The sequence below is a fragment of the Lycorma delicatula genome, chromosome 12 (genome assembly GCF_047948215.1).
Source record: "Lycorma delicatula isolate Av1 chromosome 12, ASM4794821v1, whole genome shotgun sequence".
Taxonomy (NCBI): Eukaryota; Metazoa; Arthropoda; class Insecta; order Hemiptera; family Fulgoridae; genus Lycorma; species Lycorma delicatula.
Window position 1 is genome coordinate 18,977,847 of NC_134466.1, and position 26,062 is coordinate 19,003,908.

At 34.5% G+C, this 26,062-nt stretch overlaps 1 protein-coding gene across 2 annotated transcripts in view; it reads left to right on the top strand.

Annotated features, from left to right (window-relative positions):
* The window catches only part of Dh44 (corticotropin-releasing diuretic hormone 44), a 560,768-nt gene that overhangs the window by 525,247 nt on the left and 9,459 nt on the right, over window positions 1-26,062 (top strand). For both annotated transcript variants that reach the window (XM_075379792.1, XM_075379793.1), the window contains exon 4: window positions 11,255-11,439. In XM_075379792.1, coding sequence (XP_075235907.1) covers window positions 11,255-11,439 — 185 coding nt within the window. The remainder of the gene's footprint in view (window positions 1-11,254; window positions 11,440-26,062) is intronic.

Here is a 26,062-nt window from a genome sequence, read left to right on the forward strand (position 1 = left end):
ATAGCGAGGTACATTGGTTATCTTGCTCCAAGGTTCTCAAACATTTGAGATTTGAAAGAAGAAATATGAACGTTTTTTTTCCAAACTAAAAATCAAGATACAAGCTTGTTCTCCGATCAAATACGGTTGCAAGATTTATCTTTTACGGTTGATATAACCAAACACTTATCCGAATTAAATTTATTGTTACAAGGCAAGGATCAGATCATTACGAACATATTTGACATAATTAAACCATTCAAATGTAAACTATTTCTTTGGGAAAGGCAACTGAAAAATGAAGATTTAACGCACTTCCCGACGTGCAACAAGAACAAATCTAGTTTAGATGATACTGCAACGTTTCAAAAATACGAAGAAAAAATTTCAAATCTTAGAACAGAATTTGAAACAAGGTTTAAAGAATTTAATTTTTTGGAAGACAAATTTTGTTTGTTTTCTTCGATTTACTCAATAAATATAGACTCTGTACCCAGTAGTATGCAAATGGAATGATTGAGATTCAGTGCGACTCAAATTTGTAGGCAAAATTCATTGAAGTGGGTGTGTCTGAATTTTACAAATATTTACCGGCAAGGTTTGAAAATACTCAAAAATTTGCATATGAAATTATTTCCATGTTTGGAAGTACTTATCAGTGCGAGCAATTATTTTCTGTTATGAATGGAAATAAATCTCCTGTCCGAAACTGTATTAATAACGCTCACGTCGGGTCAATTTTGAAAGTAGTCTCGGCCAATAAAATTTCTCCCGAAATGGGAAAGATAGTAGCACAGAAGAGATGTCAAGTATCAGGACGTAAACAATAATTTAACTTTATACGAGGTGCGACAATAAAGTAATGAGACTGATGTGAAAAAAATGTTGCGTACCGTTTTAGTCATGTTTAGTGTTGTCTCCTTCAAAGTAGTTCCACTCTGATTGCACACACTTATTCCAGCGCTTCTGCCATTGATGGTAACATTTCTGGAACTCATCTTCTGTAATATCCTCCAAGACCCTCGTCACAGATTTTTGGACATCTTGTGTTGTTTGAAAATGGTATCCCTTGACCGCCATTTTGACTCTAGGAAATAGAAAAAAGTCGCACGGACCGATATCTGGTGAATAAGGTAGCTGTGGTAGTACTGAAATTTGTTTTGAGGTTAAAAATTGCTGTATTGACAGAGCAGTATGGGATGGCGCATTATCGTGATGCAGAATCCAATTATCAGCGATGTTGGCATGGACACGAAGAACTCGTTTACGAAGTCTTTCTAAAATTTCTTTGTAGAAATATTGGTTAATTGTTTTTCCAGGAAGCACCCACTCTTTATGATCAATTCCCCTGGAATCGAAGAAGCACATAAGCATGCTTATTCACTTTTGACTTTGACATGCGAGCTTTTTTTGGTCTGGGTGATCCCTTTGAGCACCGTTGCGAACTTTGGCGTGTTGTCTTTGGATCGTATTGAAAAAACCAACCTTCATCACCAGTGATAACACGGCTCAACATATCTGGATTGATTTCCGTTTGCTCTAACAGATCGGCTGCCACATTTTTCCGTGCTTCTCGCTGTTGTGTGAGATTTTTGAGGACCATTTTTGCACAAATCTTTCTAGTACCAAGATCTTCAGTTAATATTAGACGAACAGTCTCTCGATCGATGTTGAGTTCTTCTGCAATCATTTTCACGGATAATCTTCGATCAGATCGTACGATTACCCGTCAAGTTCGCACCCGTATCGTATCGCACCCTGGTCAAGTTGACATCTCTCCGTGAGGTTGATGGTCGTCCACTGCGGTCTTCATCTTCAACATTCGTTCTGCCTTCACTAAAAATTTTATGCCGCCGAAAAACTTGAGCTCTTGACATAACCTCCTCTCCAAAAGCCTTCTGAAGCTTACCGTAAGTTGTCGTCGCGTTTTCACCCGATTTAACGCAGAAAGAAATGGCATACCGTTGCGCAATATTTTGCTGTTTCATTTCTGTGACGAGAGACACAAACACGTGTTAACTTATTACAGCACAACTCACGACTGAGCAGTTGCATCAATGTGCCGCTGGGACTGGAAGTAGCTTATAGACCAAGGTCAAAGATGGTGTGCCTATGTAAGCTGCAGGGTTGCCACATCTTGCAAAGAAAAATCAGTCTCATAACTGTGTTGTCGCACCTCGTATATGTTTATTACAGTGTACTATTCAAAATAAAAATATTTGTTTCTATGAACATTGATTTTTTTTTGCGGCCCACCTAAAGTTAAGCATTGTTTATTTGGTCCAAGTTAGCTTCTGAGTTTGACACCCCTGCTCTACACCCTCATCCCCTTGACTTTTAAGTCGAATATTTAACAACATCAGTGCTCCATATACAGAAGTAATATAACTAAGTTCGGTCAAAATCACCGAGGTGATTTAGAGATTCATAAGGTGATTTAGAGGCAGACACCGAACATACGAGGTGTGATCAAAAAATACGGTGAATAATTTTTTATTAAAAAAAGTAATAAGGTAATAAAAGTAATAAATCGAATTCTATGTAATTCGATTTAATCTCCTTCAAAGTACTGTCCTTGTTTAGAAATGCACTTATCCCAACGTTGACTCCATGACTGGAGGCATATCTGGAATGCATCTTTCGGAAGGGCTTTCAGCTGCTCGGTCGTGGCCCTCTCAAAGTCAGCAATGGTGTCAAAACGTTTTCCTTTAAGCGCAGTTTTAATTTTTGGGAAGAGCCAAAAGTCGCATGGTGCTAAATCCGGTGAATATGGCGGATGTGGACAGACAGGAACACTTTTTTCGGCCAAAAACTCGCGAATGAGAAGCGAGGTGTGACACGGCGCGTTGTCGTGGTGAAGAAGGAAGCCATCGGTCCATTTTTCTGGTCGCTTTCTTCGTACGTCGTTTCGCTTTGAACGGATCCATACGATATGTTAAGGTCTTCCGATAGCTCTCGAATAGTCATTCGCCTGTTTGAACGAATCATTGTTTCCACTTTTTGCATATTTTCAACTGTTTTTGAGGTTACTGGACGTCCCGCACGCTGCTCGTCTTCAACTGACTCATTTCCATTTTTAAATCTGTCATACATCATGTACACAGTCTTCAAAGTTATTGCCGTACACCGATTCTAACATTTCGTGAGCTTTTTTGGCACACTTTTTCGACTTAAAACAAAACTTAATGTTCAATATGTTGTTCAAAATCCATGTTGCGCGACAGACGCGATAAACACAACGTCACTCTAGCGGCTCTGGCAGCTGACTGGCAAGCTCGAGCGTGTTACAACTTGTCCCTGCCTATCTCAGTTGATCACGCTATTGGACAAATTACAGCATATGGATGTAGCGTCGGCAGTTGCCACTATAAAAATTCATTCACTGTATTTTTTGATCACACCTCGTACATACAAATATTAACATTAGGAAAAATTCCATCGGTTTTTTTTGGTTTTATGGGTTTATAAGGTGTCAAAATCCGGTGAAAACCGCATACGCCCAAATCGAACCGATTACCATAGTAATCCTCTTCCAGAGCTATAGCGCTAGACGGGAAAGTAAAAACGATTTAATTTTAAAATGTTTCCTCAATAATTGAAAATAATAAAAAAAAAAAAAAAAATGGATTTACATTATTTCACGTTTGTCATCATCTTCTATACACTTCAAGCTTTTATTTTTGTAATATTTTTATTTTATTTTGGTTACATCACACCAATTTTTACTCATGAAAGAACCAAAACAAAGATAATCCTAAGCAAACTTGTTTCAGTGAGAGTACTTTACAAGAAATACTATTTTATATTATTATATAAAAACATTTTTTACATATTATATATATATATATATATATATATATATATATATATATATATACTGTGTATGTGTGTGTGTCTGTAGTTGTGTGCGCGCATGTGTGTAGTATAAAATTGGAAAAGTTATATACCTAACAGTATTAGAATATATATACGAGTGTATATAAAGAGGTTAGCCAGGTTGTTAAACTGTGACGTAAAACGAATAATAATAGTAAGTGAGCGTCATCATTTTAACGGTTTACAGTTCCCTTATCTCTATGACGATGAACGCGCATAATTCCCCTGTTCATTCATATTTTCAACTACATCTACAAACCCTAACACTATTCGCAACCGTTCTCTTTTTTGTTTTATATCGTTTTTTTTATTTTTATTATATTTCGTTTCTTCCAACCTTATTCTTATGAAGTAAATAAAATTAAACATAGCTTATATATTCAAATAACTTTATGTTTTCATTTTTATAAACAACGATTTAGCGGTTGAACTGTTGTTAAACAGCTGTTCAAATAGAATAAAACAAGTTAATAATTAAACATAATCTTGCTTCACTTTCCTATGTGAACGTTTAATCGTTAAAATAGGATTTAACACCGAACAAAAAGTTAAATGTTGTGCGTAGGCCATCACATTTGACGATCTAATACAGTCCATACGATATTTCAGAGTTGAATTTCTTGATGTTAATCCACCGACCGAATTTTCTAAGTGAAATTTTTGTCGTTGAAAACCGGGAGTATAGTAAAACAATGCAGCCGATATACTGATGACGGAAAAGATGTAACAGTGGGCGCTTTATTATTGTGATCTCCAGGTAAAACTAATTCAGTGAGAATAGTTTCTTTACATAGTGGTGCGCCAAAAAACAGCAAAATTGAATAACGTGAATTTTAGGTAGATTTCATAAGAAAGTTACCTATTGTAATAAGTACCATGATTCGACTTCCGGATTTTCAACAAATCTTATAGTTTCACATCCCCCAGATCACAAAACCACCGTCATTTCAAAAGTTTGTGTATATATATACAGGGTGTCCCATATAAAACGAAACCCATCAATCACTCATCCATGAAATTTCAAAAGTCAAGCTTACTCCCCTACTCGTTACTGAAATGGACTCGTCCAACATTTGAACATCGCGGCGACGCAGTAGAACACTACCGATAGTAACAACAATGCAATCATAACGTTCAGTGTATTGCTAGAGACAAGATGGTGTTTTCGCTAGATGAACGTGTTTTCATTGTCGAGTCGTACTTCGGTACGAAATCGGTGGTTGCAATGCAAGATTTGTTTCGCCATAAGTACCCGGATAAACCAGCTCCTAACAAAACATCAGTATTAAGGTTAGTCGCTAAATTTAGAGAGATCGGTTCTGTTAATAACAAGGAACGCAAAAGATCTGCGTCAGTGTTGAATACAGATACGGTCACTGAAATCAAAGACCGATTACTCCCTTCGCCAAATAAATCGATCAGACGTTTGTCTGCTGAAATTAATTTGTCTAAATCGACTGTTCATCGGGCGACCAAACGATTACAATTACGACCTTATCGCATTCAAACGGTTCATCGACTTCTTGAGCCCGACAAACAAAAACGGCTACAATATTGTCAACGGTTCCGTCGATTTCTGCGTGAAGGAATTAATGTTATGGATTCGTTATTTTTCACAGATGAACCACGGTTTCATTCGGACGGCTACGTAAACAGCCAAAACAGTAGAATTTGGAGCGCTGAAAATCCCCACGTTTATCACGAAAAACTATTACACCCGCAGAAGTCGGGCGTGTGGTGCGCGATATCGCGGAAGAAAATAATCGGTCCTATTTTTTTCAAGTACTCCATTAATGCAGAACGATATCAGGATATTTTATTTCAGTTCATCGCACTCATGGAAGAGGAAGACAGACACTGCCGGCTACAGCATGACGGTGCGACATCGCACTACGCAGGTTCAACTTCTGATTTCATCGAGGAATTCTTTGGTAATCGTGTTGTCGGTCAAGGCTTGTGGCCACCAAGATCTCCAGATTTGACTGCGGCGGATTTTTTTCTACGGGGTTACCTCAAAGAAAAAGCCTACAGCAACAAACCACGAACACTTCAACGATTGAAAGTAAATATTGAACAAGCTGTATTACATATCCAGCCACAAACTTTGAAAAAAGTTGCAAGAAACGCTGTAAAAAGAATTGAAGCTTGTATTCAAGAAGATGGCGACCACTTCCAACATTTACTCTGTAAGGTAATGGATGGTCATAATAAAAATTACATTTACATTTACACATGCCGTTTTATTATTTCAATACCCACCAATATACGGTTGGGTTGCGTTTTATATGGAACAGTCTGTATATATATCACTTTCTTGTGAACACGATAAGTGCCGTAATTTTGCGTCAATCACTTTCAAATTCATACATAAAATATAATCACCCAGAATCTCAGTCGGGTTCGTTAATGGGTAAAATCGGACAAAAGGAGTAGAACTGGTGGTGGGGGGCTTTTTCGAAAAAAAAAACAAAATATCGCTATAATTTTCTTATTAAGTAAAATATCGAATTCGTTCAAAGTACCTACTATTCTTGGGATAAGAACCTAAAACTTATTTAAGTAAAGTTTTTTTGATATCACCAACCGTTGGCTAACGGGGTTTCGAAGACAAAATAAAATCATATCTCTCTTAGTAAGCATAGTATCGAATCGATTTAAAGTGGTCGTTAGTCCTCTAAATATTACCTAAAACTTTTGGCTGCAACAATTTTTGATATGATCAACTCTTACGGCAAGGGATGACCAAAATGTTGCTGGAATTGTAAGAAGATGGGATTTGTCGTACGCTAAAGATGTGAAACATTTTTCACGAGCGATTCGATTGTCGTATCGAGTAAATTTTAAGTTTTTCTTAACCTTAAGGTGGAAATTTTTTATATTTCCTTTTTAGCACCGGTGAAATCTACCTCCGCCTTCCGGCGTGCCAAAAGTGATTTTTTTTTAAAAGCCACCCTGTTTATAATCTTTTGGAAACGATCCAGATAGGAAAGCCGAATTTTGTTCGCGTATTATTCTCACCGTGAAGTCATTCAGACCGGCATAAACGTGTCGTATTCTCAGATAACTCTACTTTCTAACTTAACGGTACGATAAGCAGACGTAACTGTAATTACTACTACATCGAAAATCCTCACATTTTTGAGCAGAAGCGGCTTAAATCAAAAGGCAGTAGTGTTTGGGCAGCTGTTACTTTTAACGATGTATTATCTTACAACATATCAGTAAACACAATGAGTGCAGACACCTAGAAGCGTTAAATTTCCTAAAATGCCTCATTTTACAGTTCCAGATATATTTGTTATTTTTCAGCAAGATGGAGCCTCACCTCATTTTGGGCGCGCGCGCGCGCGCGCGTGTGTGTGTGTGTGTGTGTGTGTGTGTGTGTGTGTGTTGCTGTTAGAGTTGTTGGAGTTGTTTTTATTTTCTAATACATCTGTATTTAAACATTTTTACCAGCTATTTTGCGACGAATAAAAATTGTGGTTTATCTGAAATCAATGATTTTGTTTGAAAGCCGCCATTTTTTTTCTATAAATCCTAGAAGGCTGAAATTTTCATAAACCGTATTTAAAATCTTTGTTAAAAGTTTTGTCGAGTTTCAATAGAATCGGTGAAGGAATGGAAGAGTGTTACTAAATCAAAAGCGGATACCTCTTTGTCGAATAATATGTCGCCTGGGTTCAATATCTCGGTTAGGTTTATTTTCTAAATGCTTATTACTTGTCGGTTCAATCAAATAAATAAAAGTTCTTTTATTTCATTTATAATATTAATTATTATCGTTACACCTTGAATTTGTAATTCATATATACGGTATATCATTATTACATCGATTAATTAATTATATGTTCATAACAAACACAAGTTGAGTCTTTGGAAGATGGAACTAAACCGCCTAACAATACAGCATAAACCGATTTAATTAATAAGAGTTGCAAAAAAAGAGAGAATTTATAAATACTAACAAAGAAAGTGAAAATTTGTATTTTAAAATTTAAAAGTCCTCCATTAATAAAATTTAAAGTTCTTCCTTTTAAAAGGTGGGAGGGGTCTACCCGTGATACAGTAAAAAAAAAAAAAAATCCACTAAATTTTTTAATGTTTTTTTAAGTGTTTTTTAAAAAAAAATGTTTATTGTATGAAATGTGCTCTATTTAACTGCGTAATTATTTATTTCTCCATTGATCACGAAAATTTTAATAAAATAAAATATAAGCCTGTTTCCACGGCAATATTTTGTATTTTCTCCGGGTAAAATACGGAATTCAATAGCTTGAATCTCACGAATGAAAAACGATAGAAATATGAATATGTCGCAGCTTTAAACCTCTTTTTTCTTCTATTTAGTTCACATTTCATCCTAAAGGTTACGCCACATTGATGTTCATAGAACATTGCTAAAACCGTGAGATATAATCGGTATATCGCAATCTTTAATCTCTGTTTAGAAAACTTTAATTTCACTATTTCGTTAAAACTAAAGAAATCGTAACTTTCGTTGCGACTGAGATAATTGCGTGATTTTCTTTTTATATTGTACATAAAGTATTTGTCTAGATGTAAATGTATCATGCGATAATCCTCTTGTATTTAATATTATGACAGGGGTTTGAAATTAAAACGGGATGATTTTTCCTTTAAAACATTCGTTACAAAAATTCTGCGACATGTATTTTTTGCACTAAAAAAACTTATACTTAAACTTTTAAGTTAAAAAACTTAACTTTTATACAAAAGTTAATAGACACTTATTTTCTCTTTATTGCGGTGTTTTTTCTAAGTTTTTACTTTTAGTAACAAATGAAATAAATTTATTCTTGTCGAAAACTGTTTTTTCACACCAACCCCCATTTTAGGGGTTGTAGTCAATGTAATTATCTGAAAATTTATAAAATTACTCTTCACTGTAAGCTAAATAATTTAACCGAGTGTAAACTCCCTACTCCTAGTTCTAAACAAAAAAATTTTTTTGGGCATTCACTCCCCTTTAAAAAATAGTAAATGAAACCTCAAACTTAACACTCTTCGAGGGACATACTCGTATTTATATATTTTTAAAAACTATCACCGTTACTAAATTGTCGTCGCATAAATACAGCCGGTATTATTTTTCGTAGGATACCTTATTGCTCTGAACAGTTATAATAAAAATATTTCGTGGAAATTCATAAATCGAATGAAAGATACCTCGCGATACCGACAGCGTGGTTGAATGCTCTTTTTAGAATGTTTTATAACACTGCCTATTGGCCAAAATGTTAACTATAAAGTTGTAAATTAATTTTACTTTCCTGACACCATATCTCTAAAGCTATGCTGCAAAAATAAAAACACGGTAATCGGTCAAAAAATGGGGTGTGAGTTTTTTGCATTCCTCAACTTTTAATGACTCAGAAACTTATAAAAAACAGGAAAAATGTGTGGGGGATAATGTTCGTACGAATAAGTGTGTTGGCGTATTTGAAACTTAACTTCTGACTGGATAAATCGATTTTGATGAAATTTGATACAGAAACTCGTGCATACGGGGCAATTTGTGGGTAAATATTTGGCATCTATCTCACCAAGGGATGGGGTAGATATTTTCTTTGAGGTCAATTATCTTTAAAATTTGCAAACATAACTCCACATTATATTAAACTCGATACATGCGTACATAAATTCTTAAAATTTTTAAAAAACTTTAGCCCCTAAATTCTATTACTTCCCCCAAAATCTAAAAAGCTATATTTTTATTTAGCGCATATTTTTTAACCGAATTTTTTTTGTTTTCTTAGGCAAAGTAGTGGAGTAAACGAGCAAACACAAAAAAGTACTTTGGAGGCAATATTGAGGGTAGTAGAGTCAGTCAAGGTTTAAAAATATAGATTTTTAAACTTTTTTTTTTTTTATCCCTACTCGTCTGAGCTGGATCTACAGTCATATATGATTCGGCCCAAGTGAGTGTCCTTGGAACTCAAACAAGCCTTCCCGCCCACCGGCAGAATATCTGGTACGGTAGGCCGGCTCGCCGGTTAGATCTTTTTCCTTCTGCCAGCCGCTAATCGCCAAAGAGGAGTTAACCAAGCCCGACTGTCGTCACTGGGCCTCCCTCCAGGACCTTTTTTTTCTTTTTCCTGTTTAGCCTCCGATAACTACCGTTCAGATAATACTTCAGAGGATGAATGAGGATGATATGTATGAGTGTAAATGAAGTGTAGTCTTGTACATTCTCAGTTCGACCATTTCTGAGATGTGTGGTTAATTGAAACCCAACCACCAAAGAACACCGGTATCCACGATCTAGTATTCAAATCCGTGTAAAAGTTGGCTTTACACTGGCTTTACTAGGACTTGAACGCTGTAACTCTAGACTTCCAAATCAGCTGATTTGGGAAGACGCGTTCACCACTAGACCAAGCCGATGGGTTTCCTTCCAGGACCTGGACTCTCGATTCATTACTCTTCTGCCTATCTCAAACCGCTGAAGTGGGGTAAATCGGGCCCGATTATATCGTTCCCTCCCACCAGCGGCCAGGACTAGGTCTTTGAAATTTTTTTTTTACCTTGATCCCAAGTCCGTAATCCATGCTCGAAAATCCTTCTCCTTTTTGTTAAAATATCCTTGGCCAGGTTTTCTATCGCTTTCCACTTATCTAATCCCAGTAGCATATACGCCACAATATTTCGGGGTGACTTCTGTCGGGTGTGACTTTTCTCTGGTTTCTTCCCACCTTGGACATTCAAAGAAGATATTTTGTGCGGAACCCGTAATCCCGCAATACACAAAATTTTATTATTATTATTATTATAAAATGACATCATTAGTCACCCCACAAAAAAATTAATCTTTGGAAACTTTTTATCGCTTGTACATTTTTCACTGAAATTTTTTTAGTTTCTTCTGTTTAACAAAGTAATCGTTTATTTTAGGAGGTTGTTTTCGAGATGGGAGAGCTGAAGAAAGAAAAAAAATAGATTTTTTGAGGTTTTTAAAACTTTTTAACGCCATTATTTTTACATTACATAAAAACAAATAAACCGTGCGAGGAAAGTAAAACTGTTTTTTTGTCGACATTTTTAAATTTAAATCATATTTTCTTATGGATATGTTTCATGTAAAACACCCGAGGTACAAGATATATCAGATTGAGTTCATTTCTCTGAAAGTCATGATGTCCGTTATAAAACCGGTTTTTGTAGAAAATAAATTGCAAGTATTATTTGTGTAACTGAATATAACTCGTATTTCATTCGGATCGAAATTCTGATTTGTAAAAACTATATCCTTCGCATAATTTTTTCGATCGGTTAACAAAATACGGACAGAAACGAAATTATAGAGACAAATTAGTCGTGATAGAACTATATAGTTATTGTGTTTTTTCGAATTATTAATGTATGCATTTTTTTTTTACAGTTTTTATCAGCTAAGAGATTGCAAAAGCGAACTAGCGGTCCTTCCTTATCAATTGTGAACCCGTTGGATGTGCTTCGTCAACGACTTTTGTTGGAAATCGCCAGGAGGAGAATGAGACAGTCTGAAGATCAGATTATTGCCAATAGAGAATGGTTGAAAACGATCGGAAAGCGATCAGTTTCAAAGTAAGTACTATGTTATCGTAATCATAAATTTTATATAATTTAATATTTACGTTATAAATTGATTAATCGATAATTAATAATTAATTATTTGATACAGAGGCATTTTAGAGAACACTATTACAGCAATTTTGTTGTCTATAATGCATTTACATTTATATTGCAATCGATCTTTTTTTCAAAAAAATTAATACCGATCTCTTTAAGTGAGAGTATGTCTTATGTTCTTTCACGCTATTTGGTTTTAATATTTTTTAATTTCTTTACCGACTTTTCGAAGAAAAGTACGGTATTACTTTCAGTCGCACGGTGGGATTGGGGTTGAAAATGAATTTCCTAACGTTGTGAGGTATGAGGAACACAAAAATATCGTTCTCAAAAATTTGAAAAAAGTCACTAAAATTTTGTGGCTAGAAATTTTCTAAACCATTTCATCAATTTCACTCAAAGTTAGATACACTGTAGTAGTGCATATGAAGTTATGGAATGGAATGGAATGCAAAGTTGGCAGGAGTCTATTACTCCCTACTTTATCGCAGAACCTGGACAGAGTCCCTTGCTGCTGGATCATTCTAATCGGGCTTGTTTTTAAAAGGGTTATTTTTTTAATCTCGGATCTAATTTTTCAAGTTTTGTCTATTATTATTTTAGTGAATTTAAGACGGATTTAATTGCATTCCAATCCGTTGTTAAACCAGCGTTATCGAACCCATTTCATGGGCCGACCGCGGAAGGCTAGGCTTATAAAGCCTGTCCTCCCGACGTAATTCCCCTTCAGACCGCCCACTGAAGTCCTTTCGGTGCTAACTCTTTAATAGGCTAGCAGGAATACGCCACAACGGGGCACTAGCTATAAGGAGGGAGCAATGCGTCCCCTTTTCCGGAGGAGTCGCAATTGCTGGGATATTTTGTCTTACTGTAAGTTTTTTTTTTTAAATTTAGACCGCGTTTTTGTTTTATGCGCGACTTACCGTGTTTGACGTCTTCAAACTATATAACTCGCGAAAACCTTTCACTCGCGACCCCGGAAACGCGTCTGACGCACTATTCCGTTTATGGCTCATGCGATATGGAGGCCCCTAAGCCTGGTTTGTCGATTTTCGGCTACCGCACCGCACCATCACGGTGGTTCGTCCAGTACGGCGTGAGGCCGCTTCCTTACAACTGTCGGAGTTGGGTCCTCTCGGCAGATGTCCCGAAGATGACTGTGTTCGGACACAGCCGCTCTCCCGAACAGTCTGCGCGCCTGCGCCACCCCCACCTCGGACACGGATTGAAATCTCGCATCAGATCGGAGAGTGGCGTTCCTGACGAACCACGGAGCTCCAAAGATCGTCCGCAACGCGATGTTTTGGACGGCCTCGATCTTCTTTTGAAGCGAGGAGCTCAACACTGCCCCCCATGCCGGGTAAGCATATGTTAGAATCGGCAGTACGTATAGCCGAAAAATGAGGAGCTTAGTTGCCAGTGGGTACGGGCTGGCACTGTTCAGCACTGGGTATAGCGAGGCTCTGGCGGCCTTAGCCCTCCGGGTCGCATAATTTACATGTTCGCCGAAGGTAAGCCGCCTGTCCAACACCACCCCCAGGTACTTAACTGTTTTCTCAAAAGGGATTTTCTCCCCTGAGATTTCCAGCTCTCTGGTCGGTTTTCGTGTCTTGCATGTGAACATCACGGCCACCGATTTTTCACCGTTGACCCTGATTCTCCACATGTCGAGCCACGGTTCCACTAAGTCCAGCTGCCTTTGGAGCCTCCGGACCGCGTAATCCACATTTGCGGATTCGTAGAAATATGCCGTGTCGTCTGCGTAAAGGGCCGTTTTGACCCCTTCCGACAGCGGCATATCGTTCACGTACAAGGTGTACAAGAACGGGGAAAGTACTGCTCCTTGGGGAACCCCAGCGGCTATTTCTCTGGTAGAGGAAATCGTTTCCCCTACGCGCACGACAAAATGTCGGTCTAGCAGATATGACCGCATCAGTCTGACATAGCGGTACGGGATCGCCGATCGCGCTAGCTTATAAAGCAGCCCGCTATGCCAAACTTTGTCAAAGGCCTTGGCCACATCCAGATGAAGTTATACAAGTAAAAATGTGATGAAGATTGGTCGAGTCGGTTTTGAGTTACGCTCAAATAAATTTTAACAACAGACAAGAGAACATAACCTCAATTTGAGGTTATGTTGAATACGAAGAGGTTTATTTTTCATAAGCGCTTATGCAGCGAGCCAAACCGGTAAGCAAGTTAAAACTTGATTCTTTGTGTCGGCTCGACCCGTTAATCGAACAAGTAGTGCGTTGTACTCTGAATATCAGTATGTTTCTGACTGCGAAATAGTGAGGGCGTTGGAAACGAAACGTTGGTCTTTTTACTTCCTTGTACGAAGTAAAAAAAGTATTGTGATCGCGAAAAAATTTCGGTTTTCAGATTTCAACGGAAATATCCGTTTTGACCATCCCTGAATCCACTTTGATTAGTTTCGGCGTGACGTCTGTACGTACCTATATGTACGTAGGTACCTATATGTACCTCGCATAACTCAAAAACTAGCCGTAGGATGTTGAAATTTTGGATTTAGGACTGCTGTAACATCAAGTTGTGCACTTCCCTTTCTGATTGCAATCGACTGGACCAAGTATCCAAAAAAAGTCCAAAATCCAAAAAAAAAATGGATTTTGGACTGTTTCTTAACTACAGTAATAAGATCTCGTTGAGAGTATTTCAACGATGTGAAGCGGTACTTATTTTCACTGGTTCCAGAGTTATAGCCAAAAGAAATTTTCATTAATGAAATATTTGAATCTTAGAAGAGGAAGGCTTTTTTTTTTATTTAAATATATTGATTTATTAATAATTATTAATCTCTAATTGTAAAAAGTTTTACAATAAATAATAATTCAATAGCAATAAAAAAATATATATTTCAAAGAATATCAAAAGTTATAAATGAAATAAAATTTGACATACTTCTCATTTAAAAAAAAAAAAATGTATATATAATTTAATAGGCGTAATTTAATAGGTAAAAAAGTCATGTGGTGCCCAAATTAGATTTTTTAAAAGTAAAGTTAGGTATTTTTTTAATATATACTTCATATATAGAGCTATCAATAATTTTTTTTTTTTTTTTAATTATGGACTCGGACCTAAAATACAGAATAGTTTTTTGAAAATTTTGATTTCTTATTTTAGCCTTTATTGAAGGAGTTGTTAGATTTAGAGAAAACTTTATGTAAGCAAAGTTGTTAACTTGTACATAAATATTATTAGAAAAATTTTTTTTTCCGCACCACCAAAAATATATGTTCTGTTTTTTTGTGTATTTGTTTTTTTTTGGCTTTCTGTTAATTTTTATTAAAATAAAATTTTTTTCATCACTTAGAGATATTAAGATTAAAGTAGCTTTGGCACCTATATTATATTCCAGACCTGAAATGAGAAGCAATCTTTATTTTCATTACTTTCATAAAAGTTGTACTTTAATTTTCAATATTTTAAAAAATTCTTTCTGTTTTTTCCCCTTCATTTTTCCCGCAGAGTTACAAAGCCCCTAAAATAAAAAAAGTTTATTCGAAATTTTTAATTTTTGATTCTTAAATCTTATTTTGATAATCACGGTTTGATAAGGGTACCCGGAGGAAAATCATGGAATACTTTGCCAACATTTGTTACAAGGAATGAATGTACATTACATTGACTGGATTGGTAAAATTATAATGGTTTTGCACGTTAAACTTCTACCATTACTGGTAAGAGTTTATTTTTATTCAAATTATAATTTTTATTTTTATTTTATTCAAATTAAAATAAAAGAGATACAATAAACTGTTATTAAAGAAAAATAAAGTAAAGCACAAGAAATGTTTTTAAAAGAAATTGATAATTTTTAGCTAAGAGCAGATTTTTTTCAGTTATAATCAATCGTTAACAGTTCTCTACTTAAATTGGTACAAAACACATTATTAAAGTTAAGTTAAAAACTTTACACAATCATTCTTGTTACTACAACACATATAAAGCAGCAGAGTTGTTTTTTCTGACAGTAACGATATTAATTATACGGCCAATCTCTGTAATGAAATGAATGAAGATATTTAGGACTGAATATTAGCTGCAATTCATTTTTTCCCCCTTTTTTTGTTTAGCCTTTGGAATCATTGTAAAGTATTATTGTTGAGGATGATATGTATGAATATAAACAAAGTATAGTCTTCTACAGTCTCAGGTCGACCGTTCCTAACCCAACGGCTCGGTCTATTGATTAAACTCGTCATCACAAATTAGCTGATTTCGAAGTCGAGCGTTTTAAGATTCAAATCCTAGTAAAGGAAGTTACTTTTATACGGCTTTATTATTAACAATTTATTAATATATTCCACCTGTTGTCCTAATCTTTCTTATGTCATTGACACGTATAAAATACTTAAGATACAGGAGACGCTAGTCAGATTTACTTTGCTGAACGATGTTCACAAGTTCCTTTGATAAATAGATTAAAATTATCGACCTGTAACGGGTTAGGCTTAGTATTTTGATGCGGAATAGTGCATATAACTCGGAAAAGAATGTATCTCTTTTTCTGGTAAGCCTGGCATAACCCATCGGGTCGGTCTAGTGGTGAACTCGTCATCGCAAATCAGCTGATTTCCAAGTCCAGTTCTAAGGTTCAAATCCTAGTAAATACAGTTACTTTTATACGGATTTGAATACTAGATCGTTGATAACGGTGTTCTTTGGTGGTCGGGTTTCAATTAACCACACATCTCGGGAACGGTCGAACTGAGACTGTACAAGGGTACACTTCATTTACACACTCATACATGTCATCCTCATTCATCCTCTGAAGTAATACCTTACGGTGGTTCCGAAGACTAAACAGAAAAAGTGAGAGAGGTCGACTGTTCCTGAGATATGTGATTAATTGAAACCTAACCGCCAAAGGAAACTGGAATACACGATCTATATAATATTTAAAACTATATAAAAGTAAATACCTTTACTAGGATTTGAACCTTACAATTTTCGACTTAGAAATCAGCTGATTTACCATGACGAGTTCACCGTTACACCGATCCGGTGGGTTGATTCAAAGACGACATGCTAATATATAACAGTGTATTTGGTTAAATGAAGAAGACATAGAGAAATCATTTCATTCGTTATCTTTATTTAGCCTGGCACGGGATGCTTATTATTTTTAAGAACGATCTTTTCATTTTGGTAGTTCACTTACAATTATTACAGTTACGACTTCTAACATATATACAAGTAGATAAGCGTTTTCCTTCGACTTCAGACTGTCTGTATTCTATTTGTTCAAAACCAGAATATATACTCGTAAGTTGTAAAGAAAAAATGCAGTAATAATATTTATCGTAAATAATAATAATTATTATGCGTGTACGTAATTTCTGTTTTTCAATATTTGTTTAATTTGTGAATGGAAATCGTCAGTTTCATTTATGTTGCTCATTTGTTTGTAATTTTTATTTTATTATGTTTTTGAATTTGTATATATTTATTTTTTATTAATTTCATTATATCTACTGATGATAATAGTTTAATAATCGGTTAAAAATCGATAATCCCTCCGACTAGAAATATTATTTGATTACGTTTACCAATCCCTGAGGTACAAATGGAGCTTAAAATGATTGCATTGCAAAATGTTCTAGCGATGCCAACGATTCGCCGGCTTTTTTATTACTTACTTGTATGAAGTAAAGGACGTATTGTAATCGTGAAAAATTACGGTTTTCAGATTTCAACGGAAATATCCATTTTGGTCAACCCTGAAACCATTTTGACTAGTTTCTGTGTGACGTCTCTACGTACGTATGTATGTATGTAAGTACAAACATACCTCGTGTAACTTAAAAACGATTAGCCTTAGCGGGTTAAAATTTTAGATTTAGGACTGTTGTAACATGTAGTTGTGCTCCAATCCTTTTGATTGCAATCGACTTGACCAAAATGCCCAAAAAAGCCCAAAATGCAAGCAATTTGGATTTTGGACTTTTTCTTAACTGCAGTAATAAGTGCTCATCGAGAGCTTTTCAAGGATATGTCATAAGTGGTACTTATTTTCAACGGTTCTAGAATTATAGCCCAATAAAATTTTTGTTAATGAAATATTTTGATCTTACAAGGGTAATACACATCGGTTCGAATTTGACTTCATTCCTTTTTTTTAACTTTTTTTAAAATTTAAATATATTCATTTATTAATATTTATTAACCTGTGTTTGTAGTAAAAAGATGTTTACAATAAATAATAATTCAATAACAAGAAAAAAATATATATAATAAAAAATTACAAGTTATTAGTGAAATAAAACTTTATATAATTTAAAAATGTGTATATGTAATTTAATAGGCGTGCAAGGAAGTCATGTGGTCCAATTAGATTTTATTTTACATGTGGTCCTTTTTTTAAATTTCCCATAATTGTAATACAGCTATATTTTTAACTATTTCGCATAAATTTATATAAAACAAAACAAAATAAAATGCTTAAAAAAGCCTTTTTTTGCTTCAGTGCTGTAATATTGTAAAGACATATTTTTTTTATTACGAGTATATTGCAATATACTCACGGGAAAATAATTTTATACAAAAATGTTTTATGTATTTTTTTGTTTGTTTTAAAAATTTAATAATTCTTACATTTCCAAATGTACACAAGGGGTTGTTTTTATTTATGTTGTAAAATAAGGTGACTTTACCAGCCCTTAACCATAATTTTCCATCGGATTGCCTTTGACTAGAGGGATATTACTTCAGATTACATTCAACGTAACGTCACCATTTCTTATCTGTTAAACACACACACACACACACGAATGTATATATATTTATATAGTATAGTATGTGGTTTTATTTATTTGTAACTGCTAATATATTAAAATGTTCAATACTATAAAAAAGGTAAAATATATTTTATAGGTATCCCGCTTTAACTTCTGTTTGCTATATTTTAAAAAAGGGCATTATACATTATTTATATTTATATTTAGCTTGCGCGTGTAGTTTACATTCCTTCTTTTTTTTTTAAATTACGTGCTTCTGGCATACTTTATTACATAGATCAGGAAAGGCACTGGTATATAAAAGACTTTACTCTTTATAAAAGATCCCACTAAATCTCTCTCGGCTAATCCAAGAAAATCAAGAAAAATAAATATAAAAAAAGAAAATAATATATTGAGTAATATAAAACGTTTTATGTTACCCGACCGGGGGAAAAATATCACACAGACAAATCCCATATATACGTGTGTTCATCGCATTATAAATTTTTGCGCAGTTTTTACGAATATGATAGTAAAATATGTGCCTGAATCTTAAAGATGTTACTAGGTAAACACAAATTTGAAAATAAAATAAATTACGAACCAATAATTCAGTTTATTTTCAAATAAAAAAAATACCGAATCAACGTTGTATAACTTTCCCGGCTTCTTCATCGACAGCGTTTTATTTCAAATACGCTTTTGCGTATTTACATATTAATGACTGTTATTGTTTCTTAAACTCAGTCTTTCTACCGTTTAAAACTGTTAGATAGATTAGAAAAGACTGAATGACAAATGTTGAAGCAGGAGAAAACCTACCATGTAAAGCGGAACTGAAAAATTGTACCGGGCAAAGTAAGCAAACTTGAGTTTTTACAGACTACGTCGATGAAAAAGTAGCAAAACAAATTTTTCATCTTAAATGTCGGATGAGCAACATAAAAAACGAATCGATCCGTATCGAACTAGAGTCATTCGAGTTAATTTTAACACCGCTACTGTTAGCGTCACTATTGGCGGGTATCGGTCTCGTCTATTATCTTCAGTGGTAAACTGTTAAAACGCCTTATACGATCGAGGATAGCGTTGCTATAGTGAAAATTTATGTGCGTTTTAGATCCTTTCAAGAAACGCGTCAAATATTCACGGAAAAATTTCTGAATGCCGGTATCTCAGTACGCGATTAAAAATTGGAGTACAATACGGTCGGTTGCAAACGGAAAACGAAATAGGTAATCTTCCGTTAAGATTCCAGAGGCCTATATTCAAAGAATTTTTGTTAATCCGAAAAAACTTATATGAAGATGATTACAAAAAATCAGATGTGGGCACCGGATGACTTCCTTCTACGCCTATTAAATTACATATACACAGTTTTAAAAGTATTATATATCATTTTAAAACAGCTTACCAAACTCCAGTTTGATTTCCTCGAGCGCTTTCGACTATTCTGCCATCTTCAAGAGGATAATTACGACTAAAATATATAAAACTATAAACTTACATAATTAAATTAACATTATATCAATTGATCCTCATTTTGTTAAAATTCGTCAAAACAAAGTTTTAAGTGACTACGTCCGTATTGTAATAATTTCTCAATCGTTATCTGATTGATTATTAGTGATTTCAATAACAATTGAGAAACTAATTTTTGACGAATTTTTACAAAATTACTTTCAATTGTTTTATAATATATATATATATATATATATATATATATATATATATATTTGTGTGTTAGGTGTGTGCGTGTGTGTGTGTGTGAGATTATAATTTATATTTGTTAATCATAATTATACCCTTGAAGATGGTAAAATAGCCGAAACCACTCGAGGAAATCGAACTGGAATTTGGTAAGCTGTTTTAAAATTATATATAATAGTTACCAAACCAAACGGTCCCATGTTTGAAATCTAAACTTTTAAAGTACAAAAAATTTTATTTCACTAATAACTTTTCGTTTTTTCATATATACTTTTTTTTGTACTGCTATTATTAAATTATTATTTATTTTGAAATGTTTTATACAATCACATGTTAATAATTATTAATAAATCATTAAAAAAATTTAAAAAACAGGAAATGAAGTCGGAATTGGACCGATGCGCCTCTTCCGCTGTAAGATCCAAATATTTCATTAATTAAAATTTTATTTGGCTATAACTGTGAACCAATAAAAATAAGTACTACTTGTGCTGTATCGTTGAAAAGCTCTCAATGAAGGGTTATTACTGAAGTTAAGAATAAATTCAAAATCCAAATTTTTGGACCTATTTTGGACCGTTTTGGTCCAGTGGAATGCAATCAAAAGGGGTTGATGCACAACTATATGTTACAACAGTCCTAAATAGAGATTTCAACATCCTACGGCTAATCATTTAGATACATACGTGCATATGTACGTACGTATAAGCGTCACGCTGAAACTAGTCAAAATGGAATCAAGGATCATCAAAACGGTTTTTTTCGATGAAATCTGAAAACCAAAATTTTTCGCTTTTACGATACTTCCCTGTTCTATACAAAGAGGTTAAAATAGGTGTTAAGATACGTATCTAAACGTAAGATTCTTCAATTTATTTATTTCTTTTTTTTTAATCGATGTATTAATTCACCGCAGAAGCTTGTAAGTGAGAATATGAAAATGTAAATTTGTAGCGTATGAAAGATAACATCCCTGACCGGGATTCGAACCCGGAATTTTCGGTTGAGAGGCCGAGACGTTACCACTCCGCCACGGAGATCAACGGAATTAAAAATGTAATATACTAAATTTGAAACGATATCGGTGTAACAACTTAAGAAGACGGACAAATTGAACTGTCAGCAGAAGGCGGTGGTATGAATGACGCTCAAACATCAACCGACGTTTGAGCGTCCACGACAAAAAAATGTCAGTGTATGGTGTATTGTTTTTGGTAATCGCATAGCGAGGGTCAATAATTTCGTCATTAATTGTATTAACAGAAATGTTCGTACATTTTTCAAAATACTCTACGCTCAATCGATAGATCCTAAAAAAGAGTACGGCATCTTCCAACAAGAGCGTGTTACTAGCAGGTGTTCGTGCGGCTTTTATAGAGTAATTAACTGCCAGCAGAAGTCTTTATCATTCGTGTTCCTCAAATTTGACTAGCTGCGATTTTTTCGTTTAGGGTTGTTTGAAGTTTACGAATGAAATTTTCACGCTATCGATGAACCGAAGGCGAACATTCAACGAAAGATCGACATCAATTATAATAACATTTTTGCGTCACACGACTCTTATGCGATCACTCTAGCGCCATAGTGCATCGTTGTGCAAGGCGCTAGCTTTGAACGTACTTTGTAATACGATAAACGTGTAAACTTTTAAACAAAATTTAATTTACGTTTAATTTCATACGTAAAATATAATATTTTAAGTCACAATTATATTTAGTCTTTTGATCACCCAGTATAATAATTATATACAAGTCATAGCAGAATGGCCGGCCCCCTGACGCGAGTGGTAGTGTCTCGGCCTTTCATCCGGAAGTCCCGGGTTCGAATCCCGGTCTGGCAAGGCATTTTCACACGCTAACTGTCATTCATCTCATTCTCTGAAGAAATATTAAACGGTGGTCCTGGAGGTTAAAAAAAAAGTCCTAGAGGAAGGTTGAGAGAAAGAAATAAATCGTATAAAAGATGAACAAAAATAAACCCCGAAGAAGTAATATCTCGAGAAGTAATAGGGGGCAGAATTAAGTGGAGGTATACAATCTGTTGATCGACCGAGTAATAGTCGGTGTATGTAAGGTATGGTGATAATCTAATTTTTATCAGTGTTAATTTAATTACTGAGTGGTAAAAGGTAAACGGTTCTGTAACCGTTTTCTTTTTAACATTAATTTAAAAAAAAAACATTGAAATTGTATGTACATCATTTTTAGAAAAAACCATCCTTTGTGATATGAAACAATAACTTTTTTTAATTAGGAAATAATTGCAACTAAAATATTTTTTTTTATTTTGGAAAAAATACACATAAAAAGTGAAAGTCGCGTATTTATTTTTGTATCAGGATAAAAGATAGGCGTCCAGAACAACGAGGCTGATTTTAAAGAAAATTAAATTTTATCGTTTTTTTCTTTTTTTTTCTTTTAAATTCATTTTGTACATCTTCCATTTTTATTATAATATAACAAATGGAAATTCAACTTTTGATAAAATACAATCGAACTAAAAATTATAAAAGGAAACTTTTATTTAATTATAATTTGAGCAAAACGTTTCACAATATTAGAAAGATCTTCTAGACCAAGAATAAAATGACAATTAGCCGGTTTTTCAACTTCTTTTAATAATAAAACAAATAAATAAATTATTAAAACTTTATTCGCAGGAAGAACCTTTCACACCTTTGGATAACGTTTTATTTCCGAAATATGGTATTTTACTGGAAATGATGCAACTATGAATCACAGTAAAATGTTAATTTCCTTTTGGCAATTCATTTCCACGGTAGATAAAATGATTTTCTTCAAATCAACTTTTATTTTATATTGTATGTGTCAAACAACGTGTTAAATGACGTAAATAGTGATTACACTATTTTATATCCTATTAAAGTAATTCAAGAATAAACAGAAAGGAGTAAGACAAAAAGGAGAGATATGCAAATAAAGGAAGAACTGAAATAGAACGATTTTAAGCCAGAAATGAGGAAAGGAATTGTAAACAGCGATAATTACACTATTTTCAATAAAGGAAATTTCGCATTCAAGATGAACATTTTCAAACAGTATTTTGTAGGATATCCTAAAATCAACAGAAGATATGCAATATTATAATAAATTTCAAAATAATAACGCAAACTCATATTTATAATAAAATGTATTTATTTTAATTCCCTTTTGTCAGTCTCTTTACGTTTATTCATAACTCGTGAACGGATAGAAATTATTTACTAAAACTTATATACAGTAACGTCACTACCGTTACGGAGTCGAGTACGTCTGCTATGTCGACGAGTCTATAACAATCTGAAAGGGTTAAATATCGATCGCAAAACAATATTTTTTTACATTTACAAAATTGCATCCATTTATATTTTTAAAACATTAACGACCCAAAAAAATGTTAGTTTATTCAAATAATGTTTTACTGGGTAAAATTTGAAGAAACGTTTTCTTTTATTATGAAGCCAAGTTTTACCGAATTAAATGAAATCTTAGGATTAGAAAAAAACTTATAGAAATACAGCCAATAATGTTAACCAGAATTGCAACATCTAAATTAAAATTATTCTGATGGAATTTCGGCTTTAATTTTTTAATATATAATAAAACGATTCGGTCGCCTGGTCTGTTGTACAAGCTTCAAACGAGCCTGTCTCAATCATATTATTTGATATTACTACCTAGGTGGACGGTTCTTACAGGAAAAATAGGTCCAGAGATAAGACTTTTTTGATACCAAATCGGGGGTTCCACAGGGTTTAGTCTCTGGCCCGGTTCTGTATCCAATTTACAATGCTGATCCTCTTAACACTGACCTCATCACTCATATGTCCTTCGCTTAAGACACGGTGATTATGGCGGTTGACCCGATGTAGCGTCGAAGAAACTGCGATCACAGTCAGACCTCAGGGAACGGCTAGTTAAACGAAACGTATATTTTAATACTGTAAAGTCAAGTCACGTGAGGTTTGTGAAGAGTAAAGGAGTCTGCCGGGCGGGTTGAGCAGTGGCCGAATGGACAAGAAGAATTATCCCGGACCTGGATGCTTGGCTAGATCATGGCGAATTAGATTACCACATAACGCAACTCATGTCGGGACATGGTGCGTTTGAACAATACCTGCATAGGTTTGGCAGGAGAGAGTCACCAATCTGTTGTTACTGCGATGCGGTTGACGATGCCGAACACACTATTTTTGAGTGCAGACGATGGGAGGAACAACGTATAAATGCAGGACTGATGCATACCCGACCGGAGCAGCTCTCGGAGTGGCTCTTGGCTATGTCCGGAAACTGGAATAATTTTGCAATAATTGCAAGAGCAGTTATCAGAATAAAATATGAGGCAAGACGACTGGGATACTGAGGGGTGTAGTTTATAGTAGGGCTGGGCGGACAGCCCCGTTCCTGAGGGCTCACGTGCCCTGGTGTGTGGGTTCCCGTGATGGAGCGGGGACTTCTGGGGTCCGTTAGGTGGACCCGCTCCACTGTTAGGTGGAGTCCGGTTAGTCCGTTAGGTGGGGTCCACCCCCAAGTGAAAGTTGTGCCGAACAAAATTTCAGTCGCAATGCGACTGATACTGCAGCGCAATAAATTTGAAATAAAAATATTTATTAGATATTTTTGTCGAATTTAAAAAAAAGTTTACGATTCAATTCATAGAGAACCACTTTTCAAAATTCTCCAAGAATTTAAATTCGATCAAATAACTGTAAACATTATTAAAGAAACGTTTAGAAAAACCTTTTCTCAAATAAAATTTCTTCGAGCGGTTTCTGATCCTTTTGAAATTACAACTGGTGTACGTTAGGGAAATGGTCTCTTCCCGATATTGTTTAATTGTACTTTGAAAAAGGTTATAAGAGAATGGATCAAGAAACTCAAACAGTTAAACATCTATGATTCCGTAAAATTAGGTACTAAAAATAAATTTCTGTCGACCAATCATTTCGCTTTTCAGGATGATTTAGTAATCTTTGAAAACAACTCAAAAGAATGAAAAAATAAACTCTTAGAATTATAAAAATGTGAAAGTAAAATAGGATAACTAATATCACATGAAAAAATGGAGTGGATTTCCAACACAAAAAGCTGAATCGATGTAATTAAATTATCTTCTAATAAAAATATTAAACAAATTTAAATACCGTAGTGAAGTAATCGCTCCTAATGTTCTGGAAGTAGAAAGCATGTAAACAAGAGTACAAAAAATGTAAAAATCAAATCATGTAACGTCACAAATTTATAATAAATAAACAATATCAAGAAATATTAGAATTAGGCTATATAAGACAGTAATTTTACCCGCAGCTTCATATGCACACGAATGCTTGAATTTCTTTACAACCAAAAAAAATTGGAAAAAAGGAAAGCAAAGATACTAAGAAAAATTCAAGGTCCGATTCTAGAGAAAGAAATTCAGAATATATTTGAGTTGGAAATCGATTCTCTTTTTTCGTAAATATTAGTAATCCTATATTACTTGCACGATTTTCAAATTCTACTAGTTTAAATTCTAGAGGAAAAAGAGGAAAATCTTTGCAAAAACTAGGAGATAATTGATCATCTTTTGAGTAAAAAAAGATTAAAATTACACATTCATCTTTATAGAATGGGAAAAAGTAAATTAAGAACACAAATATTTAACTTTTTTGAAAACAGGAAAAATAAACCCTTACGGCAAGGAATGATCAAAATGTTGCAGGTATTGTAAAAGATGAGGCTTGTCGTACGCAAAACATGTGAAACGTTTTTCTCATGCAACCATTGACGTCTTGACTAAACTGAAGTTTTTCTTAACCTTAGTTTGAAATCTTTTTTATCCCTTACTTAGCACCTGTGAAATCTACCTCCGCCTTCTGGCGTGCCGAAAGGGATCTTATTTAATTAACAAAGCCGTTAGGTTATAGAAACGATGGGGCAATACGTGATCATCTGGTTTCAGTTCCAGAATGATCCGAGATCTGTACGGATGGTAAATTATGTCCTACGTCAGTATTCTTCAAAAGTTTTAACCGTGCGACTTTAAAGACAGTGAACTTCTTACGACAGCAACTCACACAGTTTCGATACTGTCTTAGTGGAGGTTTTTTAAATCGATTTCCTCAAAATTGCTTATCCATATGT